General features: G+C 54.3%; 1 protein-coding gene across 28 annotated transcripts in view; it reads left to right on the plus strand.

Moving 5' to 3' along the window:
• Nucleotides 1-15,300, plus strand: part of MGRN1 (mahogunin ring finger 1) — a 65,363-nt gene that overhangs the window by 32,775 nt on the left and 17,288 nt on the right. For 10 of the 28 annotated variants that reach the window (XR_008539915.2, XR_008539917.2, XR_010152249.1 and 7 more), the window contains exons 6-9: nucleotides 6,644-6,710; nucleotides 7,037-7,086; nucleotides 10,200-10,247; nucleotides 13,312-13,380. Coding sequence is in view for 19 of the 28 variants with exons in the window: in XM_024349741.3 (XP_024205509.1) it covers nucleotides 6,644-6,710; nucleotides 7,037-7,086; nucleotides 10,200-10,247; nucleotides 13,312-13,380 (234 nt within the window). In the remaining 9 variants the exon portion in view is untranslated. Of the gene's footprint in view, nucleotides 1-6,643; nucleotides 6,711-7,033; nucleotides 7,087-10,199; nucleotides 10,248-13,311; nucleotides 13,381-14,319; nucleotides 14,437-15,300 lie in introns of all 28 variants that reach the window. The other 18 variants (XR_010152244.1, XR_010152247.1, XM_063796586.1 and 15 more) reach the window with 3 other exon arrangements.

Here is a 15,300-nt window from a genome sequence, read left to right on the forward strand (position 1 = left end):
TTTAACCAGGCCTTTTGTAGGTTGCGGCTTGAGTGGCTGCTTTGCTAGTTGCCCCTCCTTCCCCCTTTGCCTTGTTTTCCAGCGTCCATCTGGTCTGCAGCTTGCAAAGACCCTGGTCCAGGGGGTTCCTGTGTAACAGTACAGACCTTGTGTGGCCGGGCGCGGTGGCTCATGCCTGTAATCCCAGCACTTTGGGAGGCCGAGGCAGGCGGATCACGAGGTCAGGAGATCAAGACCATCCTGGCTAACACGGTGAAACCCCGTCTCTACTAAAAATACAAAAAAATTACCCGGGTGTGGTGGCGGGCGCCTGTAGTCCCACCTACTGGGGAGGCTGAGGCAGGAGAATGGCATGAATCCAGGAGGTGGAGCTTGCAGTGAGCCGAGATCACGCCACTGCACTCCAGCCTGGGCGACAGAGCGAGATTCCGTCTCAGAAAAAAAAAAAAAAAACAATGTAGACCTTGTGGGTCCCAGGTCTGAGGCCAGGAGGAGACACTGACCACATGCCCTGCTAGCAGGCCTCATGAGCTGACTTACGCTGGGGCCAGTCCTGTGGCTGTGTTCCTGACGTGTAGCCACTCTCTGTAAAAAGCCTCCCTTGTCCTTGCATTAAAAATAAAACAAGCCAGGTGTGGTGGCTCTCGCCTGTAATCCCAGCACTTTGGGAGGCTGAGGTGGAAGGATCATTTGAGGCCAGGAGCCTGAGACAAGCCTGAGTAAAACCTTGTCTCTATGAAAAATACAAAAATTAGCTGGGTGTGGTGGTATTTGCCTGTAGTCCCAGCTACTGAGGAGGCTGAGGTGGGAAGATCGCCTGAGCCTGGGAGATGGAGGCTGCAGTGAGCCATGATCGTGCCACCGCACTTCAGCCTGGGTGACAGAGCGAGACCCTGTCTCAAAAGTAAGACTACCTGGGAGTGGGGGACCACCAGGTTGTCTAAGGAGGGGTGAACCGGTCCAGGTTGGAAACCGAACAGATCAAAACTCCCATGCTGATCAGTAGTGGGATTGTACCTTGGAATAGCCACTGCAGTCCAGCCTGAGCAACATAGCGAGACTCCATTTCTTAGGAAGGTAAAAAAATAAATAAATAAAAGTAAAATAAACGTCTCCCCAGACTCCCTCGGGTGGGTGGAGTCTCTGTTCTCTCCCGGCATCACTGGCGTGGACCCTGCACCCTGCTCTCACGTGTGACTGTGGGTGCTGTGTGGCGTGTGTGCTGAGCTCTGGGGAGTGGGAGTTTGGGGGGTGTCTGTGCTTCCTGTTTGCTTAATGTTTCCTGGGGTCCCTCCCCAGCCCCTCTGGGGAGCCCCAGTCTCCGAGCCCTGTGAGCCATGGGTTTGCAGGTGAGGTGGCCGGGGGAGGGGAGTGGTCATTGTGGCCAGCTTCCTGAGGGGTACGGTGTTCAGGGCCCAGAGAGGGTTGGAATCACGATGCCCCCAGTTGTCCTTACCTCTGTCCCGGACTTGGCACTGGACCCGCCAGGGGGCCTTTGGTGAGGGTTTGCTGAGGAAGCTGAAGGAGGGCCCGCGTGCAGCGTAGCGCTGGCTCGTCTGTGGATGGCCACGCTGAGTTGGCGCACATAAGGGGCAGCTGCTGCTGCGGGGCCTTCAAGGTGCTATCCTTGTCAGGACTTTTGTGGATGCAAGTGACAGAAATACACTTGGTCTGGTTTAAGAAAAGAAAACCAGAGACTTACTGGTGTAGATTCAGAGAAGGCTGGGTGGCCTGAGATTTCTTCCAGGGCCTGTGTCATCAGGGTGGGAATCTCTGGCTTAGCCTCCCATCTCCCTCAGCTGGCCCTGCTCTCAGCGAGTGCCCTGCAGGCCAGCGCGTGGCCATCCGGCTGGGTCCGGAGATGCTTGGAGGCCGTGTGCCTTCTCCTTGTGGCCCCACTTGGGGTGGGGGCCTCCCGTCCTGCAGCCAGGCCGCAGAGACCTGGTGTAGGAGGGAGACGCTTCCCCGAAGAGAACCTGAGGGGCTCAGATGCTGGGCCAGGCATGGCTTAGCATCAAGAGCGCAGCTGCAAGGACAGGCCACAGGGGTGCCCAGCATGGCTGCACTGGCCTTGCCCAGGAGCAGAGAGGACATGTGTGGAGGGGCTGGGGGCCCACTTTTGTTCTGCTGCTTTTTCTCTGTAGAGTGTTAGGCCAGTTCTGCAGCTCTGTGAGCCTGGGTTTGCCCCTCTGTAGACTGGGGCTGGAAGCAGTCCCTCGCAGGGTGGCCACGAGGGGTCTGTGATCAGCATGCAAAGGGCTTTACCCGGAGCCGCCCACTGTAAACCCGTCTGCCAGCCGGGGAGTGGGAGAGAAGGCTATAGCCACCATCATGCACGCCTCCCCAGACCGTTGGTTTTTATTCCACACCAGTAAAGCACTGTCAGCACCTAGTTTCTGCAGTGTGATGAGAAAAAAATCACAGCTCACTCAGAGGCCCCTCAGAGCACAGAGTGGCCCACGCCAGTGCTGAGGGGCTGGCTGCGCGGATGCATTCCAGGCCTGGGCAGAAGCGAAGGGGTGGGCAGGGGCGCGGGGGTGGATGCGCTCCAGAAAGCTCTGCCTCCCCCGTCTGGCTCCATCACCTAAAGGAGTGGCTGCCGGTGCGTGAACTCCCCATTTCCGGGCTTCATGACAGCCCTTGTGGCAGCAGTGTGGGAGCGTTGCCAGGCAACCCTGGGACGATGGCTTCTGTGCAGACTCAGTGGAGTGGGCAGGAAACAGGCTCACAAGGGGCCTACAGTCCCAGCATGATCAGCCCTGACAGGCCCCCCAGACCGGGGAAGGGAGTGTCCCTCACTCTGGCAAGCCCAGGTGTCTGTGGTATCCCTCAGACGGCTGGGAGCTGGAGGCCTAGCTGGGTCCCAGTGGGTGTGAACATGTGCCCCACGTCCCTGCAGTCTTTTTTTTTCCCCCCCTTTTTTTGAGACAGGGGCTCACTCTGTCTCCCAGGCTGGAGTGCAGTGGCACAATCACAGCTTGCTGCAGCCTCGAACTCCTGGGTTAAGCGATCCTCTCACCTCAACTTTCACAGTAGCTAGGACTACAGGTGCCACAACTACTGGCTGATTTTTTTTTTTTTTTTTTTTTGGTAGAGACAGAGTTTCTCTATGTTGCGTAGGCTGGTCTCAAACTCCCGGGCTCCAGCAATCCTCGTACCTCAGCCTCCCAGAGTGTTGGGATTATAGGCGTGAGCCACCACGTCAGGCCCACCAGTCTGCAGCTTTCTGATGTGTGTGGACGTTTTCACAAAGCTCTGGCCCAGGATTGGCCGCCTTGGCCACCTTTCGCACCCTTTTCTCCTGCCCCCTCCAGCCCTCTCCCGGAGGAGGCTGGGTCGGCTCCTGTTGCCTGGACACACAGGGCTTCAGGGTGCTGGTGTTGACTGTGTGTTCTGCCAGCCACAGCACTTGGAGCTTTGTGTTAGGCATGGCTTCCGTTCCATTTTGCCAAATGGGGAAACTGAGGCTCAGGTGGGGTTCTGTTTGTAGTGAATGGGTGAGGAGCTAGACTTGACGCCGGCAGCCTTGACTCTGGCCCTGGGCCAGTGCCCTGCCAGCTCCTGGCTCCACCCTTCCTCACTAACAGAGACCACGGCACTTCTTAGCCTTCACAGCATAGCTCCCAGCGTCATTGTCTCTGTCCACCTCTGTCCATGTGTGCGTTGGTGTCCATCCCATGGGACTTGTGGCTGGAACCCCTGACCCTTCCTCGTGAGATGCGGGGCCTAGGTCCGTGTGGACTTGGTCTCCAGGCTTGTGGTTTGTTCAGCCGATGGCTGCCTGCCCAGGGCTTCTTGTGTGGATGGGTTACGTGTGCCATTCATTCTGGTCAGAATGGAACTCTTAGCTCCAGATGGCAGGAAGCTGCGGTAGCCGTGTGCCAGGTGCCTGTGGGTATGGAGTCCCTGCTGGGTGGGGACATGCCTGGGAACGCCAGGGTGCTGCCAGCCTTTGCCGTGTGTCCATGTCCACATAGCCTCCCTGGTTCGCAGTCGGGTACTTTCTTGACACTGATGTTTGTCCCCGTCCCCTTCTCCTGACTGCTGTCTGTGGTCCGCTGTAACTCCTTTCTCCTCGTCTGTATTTTTGGTAGGAAATTCGCTGTGTTGACAAATCTTAGGAAGAAACATTTCCCTCGGTTCCTTAAATAATAGTAATATTTGGCCGGGCGCGGTGGCTGACACCTGTAATCCCAGCATTTTTGGAGGCTGAGTCAGTCGGATCACTGGCGGTCAGGAGTTCGAGACCAGCTTGGCCAACATGGTGAAACCCCGTCTCTACTAAAAATACAAAAATTTAGCTGGGCGTGGTGGCGGGCGCCTATAATCCCAGTTACTTGGGAGGCTGAGGCAGGAGAATTTGCTTGAACCCAGGGAGTGGAGGTTGCAGTGAGCCGACATCCTGCCACTGCACTCCAGCCTGGGTAACAGATCAAGACTCTGTCTCAAAAAAAAAAAAAAAAAATCATAATAGTAATACTCACAACAACTGTAGCAGCCACCACAGGCAGTGTCTCTGTGCTGGGTCTGTCGAGAGGACTTCATTTGCGCTTTATCCTTGAAACCCATGCGGTAGCGCGGTATTGACCCCATTTTACAAGGAAAGAAGCCGAGGCTCGGAGGGAGGAGGGCCTGAGATGAAAGCCACCCTGGTCACTGGGGTGGGGACGTGTGCCCCTGCCCTGCTTCCGCTGCCCACTTCACGGAGGGACAGCAGGGGAGAGGAGACATCCTATGTGTCTGTTGGTTCTGAGCATTGCTGTTCAGGGGCGGGTGCTTGGCTGCGGGCTCAGGGTTCCCTTGTGCTGGGCCAGGAGTAGTCCCACCTGGACATCCGTGGGGGTGGTTGCTGCAGATATGGAGGGGCTTGTCCCTTCCTCATGGGTCTTAGTCAGTGAGGCCTGTGGTCGGTCTCGGGAGGCAGGAGGCTCTCCCCTCACCCAACTGCCCTTGCCTGGGCTGGGCCTGCCAGGCCTTTCCTATTTGTTGTTTCATCCACATTTTGTTTTTGTTTTTGAGACGGAGTCTCACTGTGTCGCCCAGGCTGGAGTGCAGTGGTGTGATCTCGGCTCACTGCAATCTCCGCCTCCCGATTTCAAGTGATTCTCCTACCTCAGCCTCCCGAGTAGCTGGGATTACAGGCATGCGTCACCATGCTTGGCTAATTTTTGTATTTTTAGTAGAGACAGGGTTTCACCATATTGGCCAGGCTGGTCTCAAACTCCTGACCTCAGGTGATCCGCCACCTAGGCCTCCCAAAGTGCTGGGATTACAGGCGGGAGCCACGGCACCCGGCCTTGTTTTTTTTTTTTTTTTTTTTTTTTTTACACCTTTATTGTGTTATAATTACCATCTCCTGCTGCTCACTTGTGTTAAGCGAATGATTCGCTGGCTTTTAGAATGCTCGCAGTGGCACAGCCAGCATCTGTTCTTTCAGTAAATCTTCATTGAGAAATAAATGATTCTTTTTCTTCCCAGTATAAACAGATGCATGTGTCCATTGCTGTTCTGTGCCAGACACCGAGGATGTCATGGTGACTGGAGAGGCAGGGTCCCTGCCCTCTATGGAGGGAGTCAGGGAGCCTGATGGTGGCCGGTGGCTTTCCTGGTTGCCAGGGTGTGAGCGATAGAAGCCCAGGGGCGAAGTGCTTCCTGAGGCCCAGAGAAGGATGTGGCCTGCAGAGAGTAGGGCGACACCCACAGAGCAGTGCTGGGGAGCAGGGGTCTGAGAGGATGGCACTGTGCTGGGCTGACTGCTGGGGCCCTGGGGGCCGTGGGGAAGAGGGTGGCCTTCAGCCTGTGCACAGCAGGGGGTGGGATGAACGCAAGAGGAAGCTTCTCTTTGGACTCAAGCCAGCCTCGTGGTCTCCCTTGCTTGCCTTTTGTGTTTGCTGGAGCCAAGTCCGGTGCCTTCTTCAGAAAGTTACAGGGAGTTGCCCAGTGACCAGCACTTCCCCTCAGAGGCACGCACCCGGGAGAACTGAAAACGTGGTTCAGGCAGACACTTGCGCACCGGCGTCCAGTGCAGCGCTGCTCACCGTAGCCAGGACACAGGCCCAGCCCGGTGTCCGTCACAAAGGAACGCGTGCACAGCGTGTGGATATCCACACAGTGCCTGTTATTTGGCCAGAAAAAGGAAAGCAGCACCGATGCGTGCTGCACCGTGGGTGAACTTTGGAAACATACCTGGACACAGAAGGTCACCTGTTGTGCAATTCCATGTAAATGACAGGTCCGAAAATGGCAAATCCCTGGAGACAGGAAGCACATGGTGGCTGCCGGGGACTGGAGGAGGGGACGGGGAGTGTGTGGGTGCTGATGGCTACGTGTGGGGTTTCCGTTTGGGGTGATGAAAAGTTCTGGAAATGGATGGTGGCGGTTGCATGACATTATAGATGTACTTTACTCAACGCTGTTGAAACGTAGTTAAAATGGCAGATTTTATGTTGTATCTGTTTTAACACACACATAAAAAAGGTGCCAAGCCTGGCATCCGCCTTCCCTGCCATCTCGAGGCGTGTCCTCTGAGCTCTGCTGCTGCCTCCTGCTCCTGCCTGCTTTGTCCAGCTCATCTGTTGACCGACTCCAGGCTTCCAGGCTTGGCTGTGTGGGTCCTGACCATTCTTGGCAACTCTCTCCTCAGCTGAACTTTGACCTGGACCGGGGCGTGTTTCCAGTGGTCATCCAGGCTGTGGTGGACGAAGGAGATGGTGAGTGCGTCCTCTTCCGTCTTCCTGGGCGTGCAGGCCGTGCAGGGAGGAAGCACGTCCTGAGGGAGGAGTGCTTGCAGCAGTGGTGAAGCAGGCCAGGCATAGGGCCTTGGGCTTCCCACAGGGCAGGGTGTGAGCAGCTTGGAGTCCCGGGCAGGTGAGGAGGTGGAAGGTGCAGGAGGGCAGGTCCCAGAACGGGCTCTGGACTCTATGGACTCTGTGCAGGCTGAGCCCTCGGTGCCGCAGGCCTACCAGGGTCGGGGAGGTGAGATGCCTGGGTGGGGCAGGCCCCGACTCTGACTACTCTGCCCCTCTCTTCCCAGCAGTGGTGGAAGTGACTGGCCATGCCCACGTGCTCTTGGCCGCCTTTGAAAAGGTAAGTGCCATCTGGCCATCACTTCCCCGGGGACCTGGGAGCTGGGCAGGGGGTGGCCTTTTGAGACGAGAAGCCTGAGCAGGGGCTGGGGCTTGGTGGGGTGGCTGAGTGTCAAGGGCCCCGGGGCAGGTTGGGGCGTGTCTGTGGCTTCCTGCTTTCTAGCATTCTGGTCCTGAGGCGGAGTGCCGCTGTCAGGAGGCTTAGCATTTCCTTTTTTTTTTTTCTTTTCTGAGCCGGGCTCACTCTGTCACCCAGGCTGGAGTTCAGTGGTGTGATCTCTCTCGGCTCACTGCAACCTCTGCCTCCTGGGTTCAAGCGATCCTCCCACCTCAACCTCCCGAGTACCTGGGAGTACAGGTGTGCACTACCACGCCTGGCTAATTTTTGTATGTTTAGTAGAAACAGGGTTTCATCATGTTGGCCAGACTGGTCTCAAACTCCTGACCTCAAGTGATCCACCTGCCACGGCCTCCCAGAGTGTTGGGAGTACAGGCGTGAGCCACGTGCCCGGCCTTTTTTTTTTTTTTTTTGAGGCGGAGTCTCACCCTGTCATCCAGGCTGGAGTGCAGTGGTGGGATCTGTGTTCACTGCAACCTCTGCCTCCCAGGTTCAAGCGATTCTCCTGACTCAGCCTCCAAGTACCTGGGATTACAGGCCCATGCCACCATGCCTGGCCAATTTTTTTTTTTTTTTTTTTTGAGACAGAGTCTCGCTCTTTTACCCAGGCTGGAGTGCAGTGGCATGATCTCGTCTCACTGCAACCTCCGCCTCCCGGGTTCATGCCATTCTCCTCCCTCAGCCTCCCAAGCAGCTGTTACTACAGATGCCCGCCACCATGCCCAGCTAATTTTTTGTATTTTCAGTAGAGACAGGGTTTCACTGTGCTAGCCAGGATGGTCTCGATTTCTTGCCTCGTGATCCATCCGCCTCGGCCTCCCAAAGTGCTTGAATTACAGGTGTGAGCCACCACACCTGGCCATCTCTTTTCTTTTTTTTAAACAGGTTCTCGCTCTGTTGCCCAGGCTAGAGGGCTGTGGTGTGATCTCAGCTCGCTGCAGCCTTGACCTCCTGGGCTTAAGGAGATCCTCCCACTTCAGCCTCCCAAGTAGCTGGGACTATAGGCATGCACCACCACGTCTGGCTAACTTAAAAAATTTTTTTTGTAGAGAAGAGGTCTCGCTATGTTGCCCAGGCTGGTCTCAAACTCCTGGCCTCAAGTGATCCTCCCACCTTGGCCTTCCAAAGTGCTGGGATTACAAGCGTGAGCCACCGTACCTGGCCAAGAGGCTTTTCAAAGGGTACTTGGAGTGTGTTGAGGGAGAACATTCTAGACTGAGGCCAGCCCTGTAGAATTCTGTAGAGCCTGCTGACACGGGCTGGGGCTCCCACAAGGAGGGCTCTCTGCGGTAGACTGACTTCGCCCTGGGGTGTGCAGAGATCAGCAATGTTGTTACCTCCTCGGGCTGTAGCTTTTCCCCACCAGGCTCAGTGTCCTTGGGTGTCACCTGGCACACGTCACAGACCCCCAGTCCTGCTGCTCCTTCCCCCACCTGGCTGCGGCACCCTGACCCTGCAGGCTGGGCAGGCCCTGCTTCCTGCAGGAGGCTTTTCCTGACACCACTCAGGACAAATATCTGTTGTTCCCACTTGATGTTCACGAGGGCAGCACTGTCCTCTTGGGTGTCTTGGCATCCCCAGAGCTGAGTTTGATGTCTGGCACGGAGCAGACACTCGGAACACTGGCAGGATGGACGAGGGGTTGCTGCCCACCTGGCATGGGTTTCTGCTGAGAACCTGGCGGAGGTGGTGGGACGCACCCTTGTTTGATAGTGCCTTGGTGCCTCGGTGGCCCCGCCCCCAGTGTGCACTGACGTTCATCAGCACCCTGCCGTTGCAGGTCTGCGTGGCACCATCCTGCGGCCTAGGAGTCGGAGGGGGAAAGGATCCCGTGAGACAAGGCCCAGCCTGCCTGCTGTGGGCTTCACGCTGCCTCTGGGTCCTGCCTAGCCCAGGCTCTCCACCCACCTCCAGCCCCATGTGCAGCCGCAGCCCCTGAGAGCTCTAAGTGCAGAGTCCAGCTCTTCCCTGTGATCTGGGTCTTTCTAGAGCACCCCAGGGTCGGGGGTTCTGTTAGCTGGGTAGAGGACCCTCTCCTCTGTGTGTCCTGTGGCGAGGCTGGGTCTGTTCTCTCCCGGGTCCAGGACCACAGACTGTGGTGACACAAGTGCCCTGGGCAGAGGGCAGCCTTCTGAAGCCTTTTTAGTACTGGGCTCCCCAGCTGCTCTCCCCAGCCCGGCCTCCTCAGAAGCCACGGTGACTATTGACACATCTGCGCCCTCTGGCAGAGGCAGATGGGCCATCTCTGGCAAAATGGTCTATTCTGTGCTTGAAGTACAGAACCCAGTGGGAAACTGCTTTATTTTTGGAGTCCAACATTCTGGAAATTTCTGTTAGAACCCACCAGCCTCACTGGAAAATTCTGAGTGCTGATGGTGGTTGACTGAGAAGGGATAATGAGTGTTGTTGCGAGGTCTCCGATCTCAAGCCGTAATTAACCTTGTTGAACTCTGAGCGGTGGTGTGTTTCCCTGGATACCGCCGGGTGTGCTTGTTCTATTTCGTTCCTGCGTTTTTAGAGCTCTGTGGTTCCCTGTGTGTGCACCACTGTGCGTGCTCCCGCTCTGTCTTTCTAACTCAGCCGGGCCTGGGAGAGCAGGAAGCTGTTCTGTCTGTCTTGATTCTTGCTGCCAGGTGATACTTCTCGGTGTGCAGGAGGCCCTTGTCCATCATCTGAACTTGGCTGATTGGCATTCAGCTTGAGTGTGCTTGAGACCAACCGAGGAGAGTTGGGTTCTGTGGGTCAGCGGAGGGTCCCGGGGCTGTATGTTTAGGAGGCCTCAGATAGTTTCACAGCCAGGCCTGAGGGCCGTGTTTTGAGAAATCTTGGCTCTTTAGTTTTCAAGTGGCCCCACCCTTTTTTTTTTTTTTTTTTTTTCTTTTTCCAGCTGTGGGCATGGATTGGCTGGGGCAGGGTGGCCAACCCAGGCGGCCACGCAGGGGTGCTCAGAGGCGCCAGCTTGACCACCTTAACCTCTTTGTCTTTCTCTCCTGCAGCACATGGACGGCAGCTTCTCTGTGAAGCCTTTAAAGCAGAAGCAAATTGTAAGTCATCAGAGGAAATACGACCTGCTTGAATTAAAAGACACACATATACAATCACTCACGCATACTCATACATAGACACACACTCATACACACGCACATATACTCATACATGCTCATACACACTCATACACATTCACTTGCACATATATACGGACACACATACATACCATCAGACACTTACGTTCACACAGACACACAGACACACACATACACACATAAACACACTCATACACGCACACACTCATACATAGACACTCATACGACACTCATACACACTCACATGCAGTCATTCAGATGCACACACTCAGACACACTCAGTCACACACATATACATAGACACACACTCGTAGACATACACACATACACTCACAATCACTCAGACACATATACATAGACACTCATACACACACATATACCCATTCACACACACACAGACATAGACATTCATACACATATACAGATACACACACGTATACATAGACACACACTCATACACATACCCACACATATACTCACACACATAAACTCACATGTATACTCATACACATATACATAGACACATCCACTCGCACACATATACAGACGTACATACATACACACAATCACTTGCACACATATACATAGACACACTCATACAATCACTCACGCACATATACAAAGACACGCATACACTCACAGACACACACTCATACACATATGTACAGACACACATATACTCACACACACTCATATATAGACACACACACACACTCTTCAGTAGTCTTCATGCACTGGTCTTCCTAGGCCACCCTTGCTGCTGCCTTTGAAATAACTGTGCAGGGGCTGGGCGCAGTGGCTAACGCCTGTAATCCCAGCACTTTGGGAGGCCGAGGTGGGCAGATCACTTGAGCCCAGGAGTTTGATATCAGCTTGGCCAACATGGTGAGACCCCGTCTCTACTAAAAATAAAAAAATTAACCGGGTATAATAACACATGCCTGTAATCTCAGCAACTCAGGAGGATGAGGTAGGAGAATCACTTGAACCCAGGAGGTGGAGGTTGCAGTGAGCCGAGATCATGCCACTGCACTCCAGCCTGGGTGACAGAGTAAGACTGTGAAGAAAAAAAAAAAAAAAGGCTGTGCAAGAGCCTGTTGACTTCCCTGTAGAGCTCTAAGCTCTGGGACGATGGGTCCCTGTCTTGGGTGAGCATATATGTTTTGCGTGCCCGCCATGTACAGGGACGCCTGCAGGCCCTGAGTTCTGTCCAGTTTGAGCCATTGTGTCTGGAACATAGTGTTAAGTAAATATTTGCCGAATGGATGGAGGGAAAAGGAAGGAAAGAGACCAGAAACAAAGTCTGCAACTCTTTCTCCTCTTCCTTACAAATTGTCCAATATGTCAGTATTGGACAGAGACTTAGCTTGACTTCATCAATACTTGAAAAGAAGGATTAAATAGTTTAGAATAAATGGAGCTATAGAGCAGTACATCTGTTCTCTGGGGTCAGCGATCCTGGGATGCTGCATTGGGAAGTGTTATTCCTGGTGGCCTCACATGTAGGCACCGAGAATTTAGAGGATGGGGTGCCCTAAACAGCAGTGTTAGATCTTGCTAATGAGATGTCCTAGGCCGCGGCTAACAGTTACTCCGTGTGTACTGTTGGGGCGCATAAGACCTGTTTCAAGCCACCACTTGGGAATGATTTTGTTAGTTTTTAATTTTTTAAATATTTAATTTAATTTTAATTTTAATTTTATTTTATTGAGACAAGACAGAGTCTCGCTCTGTTGCCCAGGCTGGAATGCAGTGGCGCGATCTCAGCTCACTTCAACCTCTGTCTCCCAGTTTCAAGTGATTTCTCGTGCCTCAGGCTCCCAAGTAGCTGGGACTGCAGGTGTGCACCGCCACAGTTGGTTAATTTGTTTTGTTTTATTTTGTTTTGTATTTTTGAGATGGAGTCTCACTCTGTCGCTGAGGCTGGAGTGCAGTGGCATGATCCCAGCTTACTGTAGCCTCCACCTCCTGGGTTCAAGTGATTCTTCTGCCTCAGCATCCCGAGTAGCTGGGACTACAGGCACGCGCCATCATGCCTGGCTAATTTTTGTATTTTTTGTAGAGATGAGGTTTTGCCATGTTGGCCAAGCTGGTCTCAAACTTTTGGGCTCAAGTGATCTACCAGCCTCGGCCTCCTACTAAAGTGTTGGGATTATAGGTGTAAGCCACTGCACCCGGCCATCTGTTAGCTTTTTAGAAGAGAGGTTGTCCAGGTGCAGTGGCTTATGCCTATGATCCCAGCACTATGGGAGGTGGAGGCAGGAGGATTGCTTGAGCCTGGGAATTCGAGACCAGCCTGGGCAATGTAGCGAGACCCTGTCTATTTAAAATGTAAATCACAATAAACAAAAGAGAGGTGCAGCAAACTCTAGCAGGTCCAGGTCCCTGCAGGTACCAGGGGAACAGGAGACCCCAGTGATGGGCAGGGCCTTGTGTTGAGAGAGCTGACCAGCAGGCCCTGGGCTCCCTGGAGTGGTGCTCCTGGCCCATGGTCTCTGGGAAACCCAGCAGCACAAACCGCTTTGCAATGTGGTCAGCGTGAGGCTTTTTGGTTGCGAGTGGGTGGCAGGACAGAATCAGCTTGGAGACATTGCTTTGGCGTCTTTGAAACCAGAGAGGCTTCATGTCTTGTGGAAGGAGGGTCTGGAAAGCAGTGGGCACTTAGGCTGCTGTCTGGTGCCTTCAGGCGTCAGCTCCTGCTTTCCTCGTGGGGCTGGTGGTGGTGGAGCCAAGTGGTGTTGGGGGTGGTGAGGTGGTCAGGGGGTGGTGGTTGGGCCTGTGGGTTGGCTTCAGGCCCCCAGTAGTGGGGAGAGCCACCGGCTCCAGCCCTGTTCCAGGTGCTGCTGGTTGGGTGGGGGCAAGCAGCAGGTTTTTCCTGCCCTTCTCCTGGCCCCCAGGGGTTGAGTTGGACTGACCCCTGGGATGGAAGCCTGGTAAGTTGGAGGCGGGGCTAGGCCAGGTGGGTATGGAGGAGCCCTCATATGGCAGTTGGCGAGGGCCCAGTGAGCCCCTCTCTGCTCTCCAGGTGGACCGGGTCAGCTACCTCCTGCAGGAGATCTATGGCATCGAGAACAAGAACAACCAGGAGACCAAGGTGTGTACCTGGGTGAGGTTTCCCTCTGCCGTTACAGAAGCCCACACCAGGAGCAGCCGCGGACAGCAATGCTTGCCGGTTCCCTTCCATGCCTTCCCCTGGAGTCCTAGACCCGCTAGACAACATCATTTTTCCTTAATTTTTTTTAAAGCTAACAGTTTAGGGAACATTTTATCCTTTCTCCAGCAAATTCACTGGCTTCTGATGTAAATTGCCATCCAGGTTCCCCAGGGCAGCCCAGGAATGGGGGCCAGTGTCTCACCCTCTAGGCTCAGGTGTGTGGCACCCTGCTGCCCGGCTCCTGCCCGCCTCCCCAGAGACAGCACGTCCGTGCAGCTCCTGGGGGAGGGATGCTTATTCTGTATGTCCATAGAACCAGCCCTGGTGCCTGACAAATAAGCCGTGGTGTACCCCAGTCAGGGAATGTAGCAGGGGATGAAATTAGTTTTTTTGTTTTTGTTTTTTGAGTCAGTCTCACTCTGCTGCTCAGGCTTTAATGCAGCAGGGAGATCTTGGCTCACTGTGGCCTCCGCCTCCCGGGTTCAAGCGATTCTCCTGCCTCAGCCTCCTGAGTAGCTGGGACCACAGGCACACGCCACCACACCCGGCTAATTTTTTGTATTTTAGTAGCGACGGGGTTTCACCATGTTGGCCAGGATGGTTTTGATCTCCTGACCTTGCGATCCACCCTCCTCGGCCCCCCAAAGTGCTGGGATTACAGGCGTGAACCACTGCGCCCGGCCTAATTTTTAATTTTTGTATTTTTAGTAGAGATGGGGTTTCACTATGTTGGCCAGGCTGGTCTCAAACTTCTGATCTCAAGTGATCTGCCCGCCTCAGCCTCCCAAAGTGCTGGGATTTCAGGCCTGAGACCACCACGCCTGGTCGATGAACTTGTTAAAAGGCACACTGACATGAGTGAAACTCCTGCCTCTTAAGATCTCTTGGAAAGTCTCACAGGCCCGCTTCATTATGGCATCTGGGCCCAGGACAACTGGAGCAGCTCCACGTGGCAGGAGCGGAGCACCTGGCCGGGCCTCGCCTCAACCCAGGGAAGTCAGTGCATTCATGTTTCATACCAGGGGGCGGCCCACTTTGAGAAAAGGTCCAGAGAGGGAGTGTTTTCAGCCGCCCGGGCATATGGTCTCTGTTGCACTGACTCCACGCTGCCGTTACAACAGGAGCAGCGGGGACCGTATAAAAATGAGTGGGTGTGGCGGTGTTCCAGTAAGATTTTATTTATAGAAACAGGCCACAGCCCTAGTTTGTGGACACCTGTTTTAGATTTTTGGCTTTCTTTTGGTCCAGTTGCTAATGTGGTTTCTGGTAGCTGCCAATAATGAAAATATTTTTAACATATTAACTTGTTTTTTGTTTTTGTTTGTTTGTTTGTTTTGAGACGGAGTCTCGCTCTGTTGCCCAGGCTGGAGTGCAGTGGCAGCGATCTTGGCCCACTGCAAGCTCCGCCTCCTGGGTTCACGCCATTCTCCTGCCTCAGCCTCCTGAGTAGCTGGAACTACAAGCGCGTGCCACCATGCCCGGCTAATTTTTTGTATTTTTAGTAGAGACGGGGTTTCACTATGTTAGCCAGGATGGTCTCGATCTCCTGACCTCGTGATCTGCCCGCCTCAGCCTCCCAAAGTGCTGGGATTACAGGCGTGAGCCACCGCGCCTGACCATTAACTTGGTTTTTTTTAAACCAAAGATACGGGTACCCTGACCCTCAGGAAGATGTGTTTCTTAGGTGCATCTCTTCCTCATTTTTTCTTTAGGTCTGAAGAACAGAAAGAGACCATGTTCTCATGATTTGGGTGGGTGAGGGGCACAGACCCTCCCCCTCTGCCAGGTGCTGAGTTTGCACTGGATTTGAGCCTGGTGATTCTGCTCTGGGGCAACCTCCCCCTGCCCTCTGGACTTCTC

The sequence above is a fragment of the Pan troglodytes genome, chromosome 18 (genome assembly GCF_028858775.2).
Source record: "Pan troglodytes isolate AG18354 chromosome 18, NHGRI_mPanTro3-v2.0_pri, whole genome shotgun sequence".
Lineage (NCBI taxonomy): Eukaryota > Metazoa > Chordata > Mammalia > Primates > Hominidae > Pan > Pan troglodytes.